At 46.8% G+C, this 14,140-nt stretch overlaps 1 protein-coding gene across 1 annotated transcript in view; it reads left to right on the top strand.

Moving 5' to 3' along the window:
- Positions 1-14,140, top strand: part of DPYSL5 (dihydropyrimidinase like 5) — a 46,797-nt gene that overhangs the window by 20,193 nt on the left and 12,464 nt on the right. The window contains exons 2-7 of the mRNA XM_007470809.1: positions 4,331-4,489; positions 6,131-6,310; positions 7,124-7,192; positions 8,903-8,947; positions 10,776-10,851; positions 11,877-12,033. Coding sequence (XP_007470871.1) covers positions 4,331-4,489; positions 6,131-6,310; positions 7,124-7,192; positions 8,903-8,947; positions 10,776-10,851; positions 11,877-12,033 — 686 coding nt within the window. The remainder of the gene's footprint in view (positions 1-4,330; positions 4,490-6,130; positions 6,311-7,123; positions 7,193-8,902; positions 8,948-10,775; positions 10,852-11,876; positions 12,034-14,140) is intronic.

Consider the following 14,140-nt stretch of genomic DNA (forward strand, 5'->3'; position numbering starts at 1 on the left):
CTGCATAGCATAGGGAGATCAGCTCGGTGCTTTGTGTCCCCCTAGAGGGGTGAGATAGGGTGGGAGGGAGACGCAAGAGGGAAGGGATATGAGGATATATGTATACATATAGCTGATTCACTTTATTATACAGCAGAAACTAACATACCATTGTAAAGCAATTATACACCAATAAAGATGTTAAAAAAAAAAAGAATACTGGTTTTCCTTAGGGAACAAGTGGACGTGACATGACTGGGCATCAAATAAACCCAGATTTACCCAGCGGTATGTCATAAATATCAAAAACAAAATAATGGTAACCCTTTGAAATAGTAAAATTATGTTTCATATCCTGCCAAATGTGTATGATGCTGCTGCGTCTGTTGGTTAAACAAATGGTCCTAAAGTCCGTATTAACTTAACAGTGAGAGATGTGAAGTCTCACGTTCACAATAGAAATGAATGCCACATACACAGTGGGGAATGCTTGGCTGGACAGTAGTTTATGTCAAAAAATAAGGGCCTGGGTTGATAAATGGCCAGTTCAGTCAGCCACCAGGCTCCAGTAGGCCCTAGTGTGTTAGCTGTTCCATGGTCGTGTCTGTCTCCATAAATGAATCTTAATTCTGTCAAATAAAAAAAGCAAGTTGCAAAAGGACATGGGCAGTATAATACCACTTGTGTACATTTTTCAGATTTGCGAAACAAATATAGAAAAAGGATAAAAACATGGATGGGAGAAATTTATATCAACCTCAGGGTTAAGGGATGGGAATAGGATGGAGGGCTCCAGTTGTATTGGAAATATTTTCTTTCATTTTTTTAATTAAAAAACATGTCAGATAAATACAGTAAAAAGCTAACATCTGTTAAATTTGAGTAGTGGGTTCATGGGTATGTGTTGTATTATGTTCTGTACTTTTACTGTATGGTTGAAATGTTTCATACATAACTTTAAAAGAAAGTATTTTAAATACATAAACATGGTTAACTAAATTTTAAGTAGTTTTAGTTTCCTCCAAATTAATTTTTTTATGTATACAGTATTATGAAAGTAATATATTCTATGAAATAAATTTCAGAAAATTAGAAAAAATAAATTACTCAGAATCTCATCATCCCAAACCAGTCATTGTTAATGTTTTGGTATATTTCCTTCTATTTTTTTTTTTCTTTGTGTGGGTGTGTGTGTGTTTAAACATACTTCTAAGTATCTTGGGTACGCTTGTTGAATTCTGTTTTTTTCACTCGTTATAGCATCACCCTTGTTCCATGTGAAGACTTAGCCTCCATGAACATCATTTCTATTGATTCTTAAGATCTTTCACAGTTTACTTTTCTTGCCTAAAGACAGTTATGAACATTCAGCAGTCACACAGTCACCTTTCCTTTTGATTATCGTAAATATAATCCTTTTGAAAGCCTCCGGAACAGGATTGCATCATGCTCTGCTGTTGATTTGTACAAGGCTGTTTTGTGTGGAATGACAGTAAAAAGGTCTGTCACATCTGTGATATCACATTCCCGCGGAGACTGAGCTTGTCGGCATTCATCCCGTGGGTGGGAACTGTGCATATTTTAGAAGCCAGCTCTGTGTGCATCTTGCCTGGGAGGAAACCAGCACTAGTGCATCCAGCATCTGGTCTGGAATCCCGAACCCACAGCTGGGAAAGTGTTTACTGATCCCATTAAACTTTTGCTTTGAGGCCTGGGGTAACAGCAGTAATGATTTTTCCAGATATTTATATGCCCCTTCCCAGCTTATAGAGGTTCTCACATCCACTGCCACCTGAGCTGCTGTGGGCCCACAGCGGTGAAGTGCAGAGCAGAGCAGGCACACAGGATTACAACCAGCAATTGGGAAAGTCAGGACCTCTGCCGGATGCTTCTGACTCCATTCAGAATGCTTTTCAGTTACTATCCTCGGACCCAGGCAAGAGGAGTCTCTGCCATGGGCTCTGGACTACAGGCAACTCCCCCACGTCTGCCCAGAGCCCACTGTCCCAATCCTGGACCACACTCTGGGGCCCTGGAATCCCCTGACAAAGGGCCTGAGCACTGCCAGGGCCTACATTAGCCTGAATCTGTCCTTCTGGGGGCCAGACCACCACTCTGTGCACGCCTAGCCCCAGAGTGGCATCTTGCAGGAGTGAGCAGAGCTTAGATCCACGGGCTGCAGGACACATAACCGGAGTTGGAGAGTATGGGCTAGAGGCATACGCAGAGGCTGAAGGCCAACACCCCCTAGAGTGTAGCTCAGAACTGCAAGCATTCTGAGAATTCTGAACTCAAGCCTGGCCTTCTGAGTCATTATGAACATATATCTGTTAGAGTAGGAGAACAGAATATACTCTGTGTTAACAGTTTGTTAGCTTGACCTGTAACTTTTAACTAGAGATTCAGCAGGTAGACCTCCTTTTCTACTCTCAGAAGCCCACAGATGCCAAGAACGGTCTTGGCTGTCTTATTCCACTGTGCTGTCTCCATGTTCCCTTTTTTTTCTATGCAAGTCTACAGACAGATGAGGGAGTGCAAAGGAAAACATTCTAGAACCACAGAAGAAGTAAGACAATTTAGTGTGTAACATCCCAATATACCAGACACCCCCGTGTCCACACAAAAGCAAGAAATGCATTTCAGGACAAAATAGAGTACAACCACCTGCTACGAGGGTGAATCATTCTGGCACAATCCAGCAAAATCAGAAATAGAAGCCAGCTAGTAAGGCTACAATCTGCTGCTCTTCCCCTTCTCTCCATCTCCCACATCACAATTCCTGCGTGTGAACCTCAGAACTTGCACCCTCTGTTGGTTGCTTTAAGCTATGCAAGAAGTCAGGCCCCTGCGTTTCCCAGGACAACAAGGGGACTAGTCTCACCCGCCCAGCCAGGGTCAGCATGGAAAATCGGTGTTGCAAGAGCTTTCATTGTAATTGTTGCTGGGCTGCTGAACTAATTTTTTTTTCAGTCCCTTATTCTCCAGCAATATTTCTGATTCGTGATCAATGATTTAACTGACTAGAGAAGCATGAAATCGTCAAGACAGTTTCATTGTGCTGTTTTCCTCCCATACAGAAAACAGAGATAAACAACTAAACTCTGAATAATTAAACACACATATTAGGACAAAACTTTACCAAGTGATGATTCTCTTGACTTTCACCGCTCTCCAGCAAGGAAGCTGGTCCCATGGTATAGGAAAAGACTCTGTAACAGAATATTTAAAAAATAAATAAATGAAAAATTTTTAAAGCAAAAGGAAGAAAAGAGAAAAAACATACTTGACCTCTTGCATCACAGAGGTCAAGTAACTGGGCTGAGGTTATCCAACTGGGAGGTGGCATAGCAGGGACTTGAACTTGGAGCTGATTCTAGTCACTGTAAGGATCCAAATAAAAGAGTAGGTTTTGTCCAAATTTTAATTCATCAGGAAAAGAGAGTCACTTATATTAAAGCCCTCATAAAGTTTCACATATTCTGGGGCCTGTCTCAATTTTTATTTTAATAAAGTTTTTTTGGAGAACAACCCATTAGCCTGGAATAACCTTTGGTCATTGCTAGTTTAGGAAGCTCATGGAGGTCACCTGACCAAACTGGTTTTCAAAAAAGTACGTGGGGGCAGACCTTTAATACAGATTTAATAATTATTCCTGGGAGCATTGTTTGTGATTGCAAATGAGACCTTTTAAAGATTTCTTGTTAAGTGGTATCTCGTGGAGATTGTGGATAGGATCATTTTTTCACTGATAGATCGTACGGGGACCTAAAATGCTCTATCTCAAACAAGACAGATGGAAACGAAGTTAATGTTCTTGGAAAAACTGAAGACAAAGACCCTGATGTGAAGATGCCTATAAAAACTTTGAATAGAATTGTTTCCTGAAATGTGAGCGAATAAAACAAAATAATATAGTCAAATTAACATTTTACTATGGTTTACATATATATGTGTAACTAAAATAATATTATAAACAGACTTATATTACATTATGGTAGACATTTGATACATCATCTGTATATTCAAGTTGGTCAGAAATTGTCTGGGGGGAATCTTCTCATTTGGAAATACAGGCACTAAGTCGTTTTTCCCAAGCACTGAGCTGCAGCCCAAGATAAGGAAGAAGCAGGTTTGTGTGTTGGATCCACAGTAATGATGAAGATTACACCCTGGCTCCTGTGTTGACAGCTCTTTACATTTTCCCAAACGTTGCTGCACTTGGGCCTCCCAGCCTCTTGTGTGGGAGAGTCTGTGGCTGTCCTGAAGGTCCACCTGAGGACCCAGTGTCCCCACGTCAGCGACCTGGGTGCGGGTAGAGATGTGACGAGATTGCTTTTCCCGTCTCCCTCAGGCAGCACTAGTTGGAGGTACCACCATGATCATCGGCCATGTCCTGCCTGACAAGGAGACCTCCCTTGTGGATGCCTACGAGAAGTGCCGGGGTCTGGCTGACCCCAAGGTCTGCTGTGACTACGCGCTCCATGTGGGGATCCCCTGGTGGGCACCCAAGGTAACAGCACTGAGGTCTCAGAATGGAGGGTCCCATCCTGGCTCAGTGCCACCTCGTAAGAATGGATTGGGGTGCTTCTTTCCTGCTGGGCCCCAGCTCCTGCTCTGGGTACCCTGAGTTTGCTCCTGGTGTGTGGCTCCCACTGGGCCCTTTCTCAGTTCAGCCTCTGTGCCCCTGGCTTTCCTGGCCTCCTGTTGCCCAGGCCCCAGGGCCAGGGTCCAGTCCCTGCTCCCCAATTCCCTCTTCCTCGTTCTTCCTGAATACAGATATACAGGCATTTAGATTTTGCTTCACTTCTGGAGTATTACTGCTTATTACCCCAGGGAAGCAACCTGGATATTCATTCTTTCATCAAGTGCTCATTAATCACCATGTGCCAGTCAGTACTTGAGTGGGTGCCCTGGAATCTTAAAAATAAATAAGCATTAAGAGATTTTACAAAGCTCTCCAGCTGTGGATCCTGATCTAGAGGGCCTGACTCCCTTCGGAGACAGTGACTTAAAAGCCTGGCTGTGCTTCTGCCCTCGGGTACAAGCCTTGAGCGTGGGGCTTACACACTCTCTTCCATTATATCCAAACCAGTGCTTATGAAAGGCCTTGGAACCCCCCAAACTCACACATGAAGACCCCCCTCCTGGTACCGGGTAAAAGGTGCAGACCACACTGAATGTTAGCCATCCTCTATCTCAGATGGAAGTTTTGTCCACTTCAGACACCCTCCTGGATGGGCGACACCTACCCTGAGCCTCTCTCGCTTCCCTCCTCCAGTGGCCTGGAATAGAGAGGGTCTGCTCAGATTCCCAGCAACACTGAGGCCAAGTCAGCTATCCCTAAGTCCCCAAAGGTTGTGGGGATTTTCATGCATCTAGAATTTTGAATTCTTTTTTATAATAACCAATTTTTTTTTCTAATTACAGATTTTAAAAATAGAAAAGAAAGGAAGCACATAATTCAGTCACCCCAACACAATCACTCTTGTTATTTTAGCTTATTTCCTTCTGGTCTTTGTACATAGTAACTCTTTCGCTTAAGTGTGAGCATTTTCCATCTGGCTGCATGGTCTTCATGACCATCAATGCCACGGCCACCTAACGTTCTGTCAAGTAGATGAATCACAATTTATTTTCCTATTGTTGGACCAATGTTTCTTCCATTTTTTCCTATAGTATAAATAATGTTGGGATGAATCTCCTTATTCACATAGCTTTGCTTTGTGTTTGGCTTTGCCCCTAAGTTAGATTTTCCCCGGGTCTCTGGATTTTTAGCATTAGTACGCCTTCTCTTCTCATAACAGATTATGGGGGCGGAGGGAACTGGCCACAGGTGTAAAAGTCATTAGTGCATTTACCAATAAGGCTGATTTGGAGGCAGAAACACAGGACAAGCTTATGTGATAGGAGAAACATGCCCAGATCTCATTTCTATATTTGTGTCACGCTGGACAATTTTCAAAACACTTCCGCATCCATTTGCTCATGTGACCTCACAGCAGCCCGTGGGGTGAGAGGAGCGCGAGATACTGCAAGGTTGCGGGTGGTCATGTGGCGACAGAGCCACCTCTCCTCGCTGGGCCAGCGTCTGCCAGTCAACCTCTTGGCCCTCTGTACTCACGTGGCATTGCCTTTGCGTTCTGCTCTCCAGGTGAAAGCAGAAATGGAGACGCTGGTGAGGGAGAAGGGTGTCAACTCGTTCCAGATGTTCATGACCTACAAGGACTTGTATATGCTTCGGGACAGCGAACTGTACCAAGTGTTGCACGCTTGCAAGGATATTGGGGCGATCGCCCGGGTCCATGCTGAAAATGGGGAGCTCGTGGCCGAGGCAAGGCAGTAGAGAATGTTGGGGGAAGTTGGGGGAGCACCGATTGAGACAGTTCTCTGGGGGATTCCTGACCACCCATGACCCTCTCTACAGGGTTCAGATAAAACAAATTATAAAAGAAAGTGTGAGATGTTAACAGCCCAGATGACAGATCTTTGTCCGAAAATCCAAACTTTTCTAGTGTCCGTAAAAAACAAATCTCTCTGTATAGTCCAAAAGGGTTTCTAAATCTTGGATGATGATGTCTTCATTCAAATACGATACTTAAATTCCATTATCACAGAGGAATTTGGAGCACTCTAAGAAATAATTTTAATGAGATGTGACGTACAGAATAACTAAGGGTCAACATTCCACTTTCCTGTACCTCCTCAGCGGACCTGAGGTATTATAGAGATCTTCTCACTGGTACCAAGACAGACAAGCCCCTTTGTACTGCTGGGTCTTAAGTAGGATACTTGGGGTAAAGGTTAATCTAGGCATCTGTGGAAGCTGGAGATTTAACTAGATTTCCAGCGAGGAAATTCTGATTTGCAGATCAATAAACGGTGTTTGTCTTTAGTGTCCCAAGCCTGTTGGCTGGTGACTGAACTGTATTTTTAAGAGGAAAAGATATTTGCAATCATTATGAAGTGAGACTCAGGGGATCCCTGTACTAATCCTGCCCTCTTTATAAGATGAGTCTTACAGAAGTGAGAAAAGCAGCAAACCTGTTGGAATGGGCTGTGCTGAGCATATTTTACTGTCCCTCGGGTTCAGTATTTTTTGTATCTCTATGATTCTCTCAATTTTCTTTCTTTTGCTCTTATTCAGGGTGCAAAGGAGGCACTAGATTTGGGTATCACAGGCCCAGAAGGAATTGAGATCAGCCGTCCAGAGGAGGTGAGGAAGATATCCGTGTTCTTTGTCATCATCTTTCCTATAGATTCACAGAACCTTTAGGATAGAAGAGTCATCAGTAAATACGAGTTGTATGGTATTGCTTTCTTCATGGGTGAAATTCCCATCTGGAAGCTTCCCAGGGAACAGCTTCCTCCATATGCTACAGCCGACCTGCCCTTCAGCTTCCTTGGGGAAGACAACTTTGGGGAAACAGACCCACCTCATTGGGGGCTGATTTCAAGGGTCTGAGCGAGGCCATGTGAACATGCCAGGGGTTGCTTTGGCCAAAGTTGAATCGGGAGAGAAAAGACAGACTGAAAGGGCCTTTAGATGTTAGAAGAAATTCCAGATGATAAGCCAGTGAATTGGCTTTTTGGGGCTGAGATCCCTTTGAGCATCTGTGGAAGACTTTGGACCCTTCCCACCAGAAACGAGAGGCACATGCGTGTCTGTGCTCTTTCCCCCTTTTCCTATTCATTGCTGAGATGGTGACTAAGCCCTGCTCTCCCTCGGCCCTCTGGTTTTATCCTTGCACAGTTTTGCAGGGTGTCGACACAAATGCCCCCAGGTCCCCCTTGCTGAAGAATTCGGCTCTGGAGGATCACATTAGATAAATAATGTGTTCTTGCCCTATGACCCTGTTCGGACATGCCTTACCGGTGGTGAGGGGAGAGCTATTTTCCATTTCTTCAAGGCCTTAAATGCAGAGTGGTGGTTGGATGTCCATGAGGGACTGATGGGGAGGCCTTGGGGGACGAGGAGCTGGAGACAGGATGTAATGGTTCTGTCATCAGACAGGAACCAAGTCAGCCTACAGTGGGTCAGCCTGGTGTGGGCGGGGGTCCCACCTTACTCCTGCCTTGGGTTTGTTTGTCTCTGTCTGCCAGAGCGCTTGAATGTAGCTCCTGTTTGGGCACCTCAGAGTTGATAGAGAAAGACACACCAGCTGCAACAAGGCACTGAGAGTGCCTGTGAGAAGAGGGGTGGGGGGATGCGCACAGGACTGGACTTTGTGGAGTTCTATAAGGGGAAGAGCGTGGTGCTGACTGTAGTGGCAGAAATAGCAAGAATACCACCTTCACCATCTACTGATTAAAGGGGAGCATCTAAGGAGGTTTTGCTCCCCAGGGACATTTGGCAATGTCCAGAGATATTTTGGGTTATCCCAACCTGGGGGGAGGATGTTACTGGCATCTACTAGGTAGAGGTGAAGGATGCTGCCAAAGAGCCTGCAATGTCTATTCAGCCCCTTCCACAAAGAATTATCTCACCCAAAATGCCACTAGTGCCGAGGTTCAGGAATCCCGATCTAGGCTAATTTCCAGCTTGAAATCAATCAGTATTACTCCTCTGTTACAGTTCTGAGATGGCTGTGGAGAGAATGCACCAGAAACCAGGGAGAGATGTGACTGCAGGTTTTCGTTTGTTCTTGTTTTGTTGTCTTTTAATTAAGGCCTGAGTAGCATCCAGCAAAGACGTACCTAGAACCCTAAGTCCCGGGGTTCTCTCAGTGTGAGCAGAGGTGGTTGGAGCTTGGTGCCCCTGCCCAGGGTTTCCCCCCAAGCCAGCCCCTGTGGGTGCTGTTTGTCACTCCAGCTCTGAGTCAGACATTCCAGCACTTTCTGCGTACAAGGTGGGGTGTCAGGGAGATGTAAGCTTGCTTGGGGAGATGGTGAAGCTTGTTTTCTTCCTGTCCTCTGTTTCTAAAAGGTGGAGGCAGAAGCCACTCACCGAGTTATCACCATTGCAAACAGGGTAAGTAGACCCCAGCTCACCCTCAGCCCATTCTCAACTCTGGGGTCAGAACCCAGCCTGTACAGTAGAGTCTCATTCTGCTCTGGGTGCCAGCCCCATGCCTGGCTCACAGGACCGCAAATGAACGCCGTTTGCTGAATGAACGACACCGTTGCTATTCCCACAGACCTGGCAGGAGTCCTCCCTGCCATCGGCTCTCCATTCTACCCTGCTGAGTTTGCTGAGACCTGGTTCATTGCTCAAATGGAAATGCCTCCCAGCAGAGGCAGGTCAAGGTGGGGACCACAGAGCCTCATGGCAGCTGGAATCTGTTCCTTGCAGAGGAGCAGAGAGACGTTTGCTTAGAGAACCATGATTTGAAGCTCCGCCTCTGGGCCATTCATGATTTTTCCTTGGTATGGTTCAGGGTAAGGGGGCGCTGATGCAGTGTGGTGGTGGGAATGAGCACACAGCTTGGGGCCTTGACCAAAGACAAGCTTCCAGTCACACGCAAGTCAATCAACCACTCTGAGAGACTATTTTATTATCTAAAATTGGAATGATAATATCACCCACTCCTCACAGGACGGTTGTGAGGATCAAAGGAGTCGTGGAAGGCAAAGCACTTTAAAAACAGGAGAACACTGTACCAAGATCCTTTCTCCTCCTAAACCATCATTAAGTGTTCTATTTGCTCAGATAATCTGAACTCTAGTTTTCTAAGTGTGGTCTCTGGACCAGCTGCATCAACATCATTTGTTAGAAATAGGAACTCAGAAAGGCAAATGCTCAGGCCTGTTCAGACCCACTGAATCAGAAACTGGGGGTGACGCCCAGCAGCCTGTGTTTTAACAAGCCCGCTAATGATCCTAATGGGCACTAACACTTAAGAACTTCTCCAGAAAGACCTAGGTACCCTGAAGGCCGTGAGCTGAGGATGTGGTGTTAGGAACGCCAGGGGAACACAGAGGTTGGAGGTCCAGTTGGTTTCAGAATTAGTCAGGAAACTTGTGCCAAGCGCATCAAATGTCAGGCCAGCCCCTAAATTCTCTATCCTCCTAATCTGATAGGCAAAGAAGGCATTAGAATAACATTTGGGAAAAGTTTCCCATTAGCCCTTTATAAGTCCAGGAGCTGGACAAGGACATTGTTTTACTGTCATAACAATAGTTATGCTATCAATTACTTCCTGATGGAAACTTACCCCAGAATTAGGAAAGATCTGAATAACAAAAGGGCAGCTCCTCGTTTTCTTAGTTCAAACACATGCCCAGAGAAGTGAAGCCATGGACCGTGGTCACACAGCTTGATAGAGGAAAAGCTAATCAGTATTATAATCCAGGTGTCCATTTGCAAGACCGGTCCTGTCTGGTGTAGACTGTGAGCCCTGAACCTCTTGTGTATTGTTTCTTCTCCAGGGTACATTCTGTCTACTGATAAAGCAGCCCTCAGATGGCAGATATCATCATTTTAGATATGGGATGTAATACACAACTGTCTCTAGGTCATCACATTCATGAATAGGAAATTAAGAGTCCCTCATTTCAAGTTGTAAATAGTCCTGGTGTTGCTGGTAGAAAATGTGAGGTTCAGCACTTGACATCTTGCCCTGATGTCCCCCTGCTGGGCTCTGGTGCTGGGTGCTGCCTGTCCCCTCCATGTTTCGTGGGGTTCCCCAGCCTGCAGCCACTAGCCCTGTATTCCCAGCAGAAGACCGCCACCCTGAGGGGAGCGCTAAGCGATGCAGGGGGCGGCGCTGGGGCCAGGACTGGGCTGGTCCTGTCACCTTGGTCCTTGTTAGGTTATGGGGTTGATGCTCTCTCCTTCCCACCGTGTTTCCCGTCCTTAGACTCACTGTCCCATCTACCTGGTCAACGTGTCCAGCATCTCGGCCGGTGACGTTATTGCAGCTGCTAAGATGCAAGGTGAGTCCGTAGGCTGGGCTGAGCAGCGCCCATGTGTGGTGGGACCCAGCAGCTCCATGCCCGGAGCTCCCAGCCCGGCTCCTGGGGCCAGGCCCTGAGCCTGCCTTTCCCTTTCCTCTCTGGCTGTCTTCCTCACAAGCACCCTGCACTGGCCTGGGTTCAGTGCATTAGCACCAGTGTTTTCCTCTGCACATTTGTTTGCATAACAGCTTTACAGAAGTGTCCGTCGCCTCTCCTGGGTCCAGTAAAATTTTCCAAGTTTTCCATCAACTCATTAGCTGGTATTTTTTTCAGTCTCTTGGGTTTTGCTAGTGGTTGTGTTGGTAACCAACATGAAATCCTGGACCAGTTCCAACAGGCATTTCAGGGGGGAAATGCCTGGGAAGTCCCTGGAGAAACGACACTGTGAGGGTCCAGCATCCCTTTCAGGAACCCAGTGTACCAGCCCCAGGGCACCTGTGTGTCGGAGCACCTGGCAGCACCTGAAGGCTTTGTACGTGCTTGTACTCCCAGTCCGGCTCGGGGTGCCAGTGAGAGCCCAGTAACAGGAGAAACAGGTCACGGTTACAAACCTGAGAATATAAACCGGGAGCAAGGGCTTTCAGCCTTCCCACCACACTGCCCTCCAAATCCTGCCCCTTGCTTCTCCTTCAGCGGGACCCCCTTCGCCGTGTCTCCTGCGCTGTTGTTCCAGCCTCCCACCTCCGTCTCCCTGCCCTCTATCCCCTGCGACGGTGCCACCCCCAGTATTCTCCTGAAGCTGCTCCCAGCAGCCGCCTGCTCAGAAAACAGACAAGTGCTGCCCCCCCTCGGCGCCCTCATCCTTCTGTTCTTGCCCGCAATCAGCACGGGGACAGAGAACAGTCTGACCCTGACCCCAGCTGTGCCCTCAAATGCCCAGTTGAGCTCGGGCAAGTCCCTTCTTCTCTGACTTCTGCTCCTTCACCTGCCCCATGAGAGGCTCAGACCAACGATCTCCCAGGTTCACTGGCCTCCTGGTGATGGTTTGAACCCTCTTCTTTCAGGGAAGGTCGTGCTGGCCGAGACCACCACCGCGCACGCCACGCTGACGGGCTTACACTACTACCACCAGGACTGGTCCCATGCAGCCGCCTACGTCACGGTGCCTCCCCTGAGACTGGACACCAACACCTCAACCTACCTCATGAGCCTGCTGGCCAAGTAAGGTGTTTCAGCAGGCCCACGGCGCGGCATTATCTCACAATGCGCGCCATTCTGGGAATTCGTAGGTCTTTAAGGTGATATCGTAGAGGCCCCAGACCTGACCTAAGTTTGATTTCGTTGTGTCCAGAGGATGATTTTTGCTTTTCTTAGCTTCTCCAAAGCCCATCAGATAATTGCCATCCATGCAGCTCCTATCACCACTTGATTTGGATGAGAGCCTCTGAGGTGACGAGTAAAGAGCGTATATAAAACTGTGAACAGTGGCTCTTCAGAATTTCAAAGGATGTTGATACCTTACGCTGGAGGCCACTGGGGAACTATAGGATGTGGTCTCTGACTTACCCTAGAAAATCTGCGCATCTTTCTGTCTCTCTTTTTTCTTCACCTCTCCCTCTTCTCATTGTGCCCCATGTGGTTTTCTCTCGTTGTACGTACCTCCCTCCTTCCGTGTGTTTCTCCCTCCTTTCTTTCCTCTTCCCCTTTTTCTTCTGCACCTTCTCCCTCTTTCCCCTTAACATTTTCCTCCAGACCCCCCTTTCCCCAGCTCCTCTTTTTCTAACACTGCTTTTCCCCATTCAATCCAGGTCTAAATAAAATGCTTTAATGAATAGTCTGAATTCGGTGGGACACAAACATGGAAAGATTTTGTTTCGTTTTGCTTCAAATTCTTTCTTGCCTCTAGTGACATTTTGATAATGGTAAAGGCCATTGCTTTTTCTTCTCTTTTGGTTATTGAAGCCCAGTTCAGTTTAAAAGTCAGTCTCTTCCCCTCCCCACCCCCAGCTCAGAGAATTAGTAGGGGTTAGGATTAAAGCGGTGGGGAATTCCATTCCATACCCAAGCACGATCTGTACTCCTGCACTAATCGTTGCTGCGTCTCTGGCTGAAAGTGACTGGCCTTTGGGGCCCTCCTTGTATGGGGCATGTGCCCAGATACAGGCTCTCTTGAGTCACCCTCACGCAATCCTCTGACACAGGAGATGGAGTGCAGCTTGACCTCTCCTTCCCGTACCTTCCCAGCTTCCAGAACTAGCAATTCCCTGTGCACAAGAATCTGGCCAAGCAGCTTAAGCCTGGCCACCTTCTACAGTATCTGGGGCCCAGAGCAAGCTCACACAGCTTTGCCACTCCCCACGGTGGGAGGGCAGGCTGGCCCCCACCCCTGGCTCTCCTCACCCAGAGGCTCAGGCAGGTGCCCGCTGCTTTCACCTCTGTTCTCCACAGGTGAACCTCTTGAAATGTCCCCTCTTGAGACTAGTTGGGGAAGAGGAAAGCACCATTCAACCCATGAAAAGAGGAAGAAGGGAGAGACTGCAGGACTCACCATTCTGCCAACACCTCAGTCGCCCTCCCTGTCTTCTGCTTTTACAAGACCTGGGGGTGGTGATACACCTCTGTTAGGGTAATGGTGGGGGGGTGTTGAGGGAAGTGACCAGCCCCAGTTGGAGGTGGCTGTCGTTAGATAATGGGGCTTTCATTTCATCCATGTCCTTAGTTTTCAGTCCTGCTTGGCTAACAACTGGAAAATTTCGACTCCACATCCTGCTACGTTAACAACCGAAAGAGCAGTGTGGGGCTTTCCAAATACAACTGGAGTGCAGGCAGTAGGGTCCCGGGGTGAAGATGGCCCCTGGAGGGGCAGGATACGCTGTGGCACAGTGGCAGTAATTAAAATCTGTCCCATAGTTTTGCTGTGATTCTGAGCAGTGGCAGTTCTGACAGATTTAACCAATTTGAGAGAGTAAAGGGAGAAATGCTAGATCAGCTCTTTCTTTTAAAAATGCTTGTTGTTGGGAAAAACCGGCCTCCTTTTCATCATTATCAACACAACAAAAACAAACAAGTATCAAGAACCCACTAGAAGAATTTGGGCTCAGTTCCAAGGTCAAAGAATCTTTTGAAATACCTCTGCTTGCCACAAAGTTACTGAAAGAACAAAAAGGTAGTAAAACCCCCAACCCACCCAAATTGCAGTGCCCAAAGCCACACAAATTTAAATAGGCAGGGGAAGAGAAGTATTATTAATCGAATAATTTAAGTTTTTATATCTAGCCTATTTTGTCAAATTTATTTAATTTTTTTTTTTTTTTTTTTTTTTTTTTTT

The sequence above is a fragment of the Lipotes vexillifer genome, unplaced genomic scaffold (assembly GCF_000442215.2).
Source record: "Lipotes vexillifer unplaced genomic scaffold, Lipotes_vexillifer_v1.1 scaffold717, whole genome shotgun sequence".
Classification (NCBI taxonomy): Eukaryota; Metazoa; Chordata; class Mammalia; order Artiodactyla; family Lipotidae; genus Lipotes; species Lipotes vexillifer.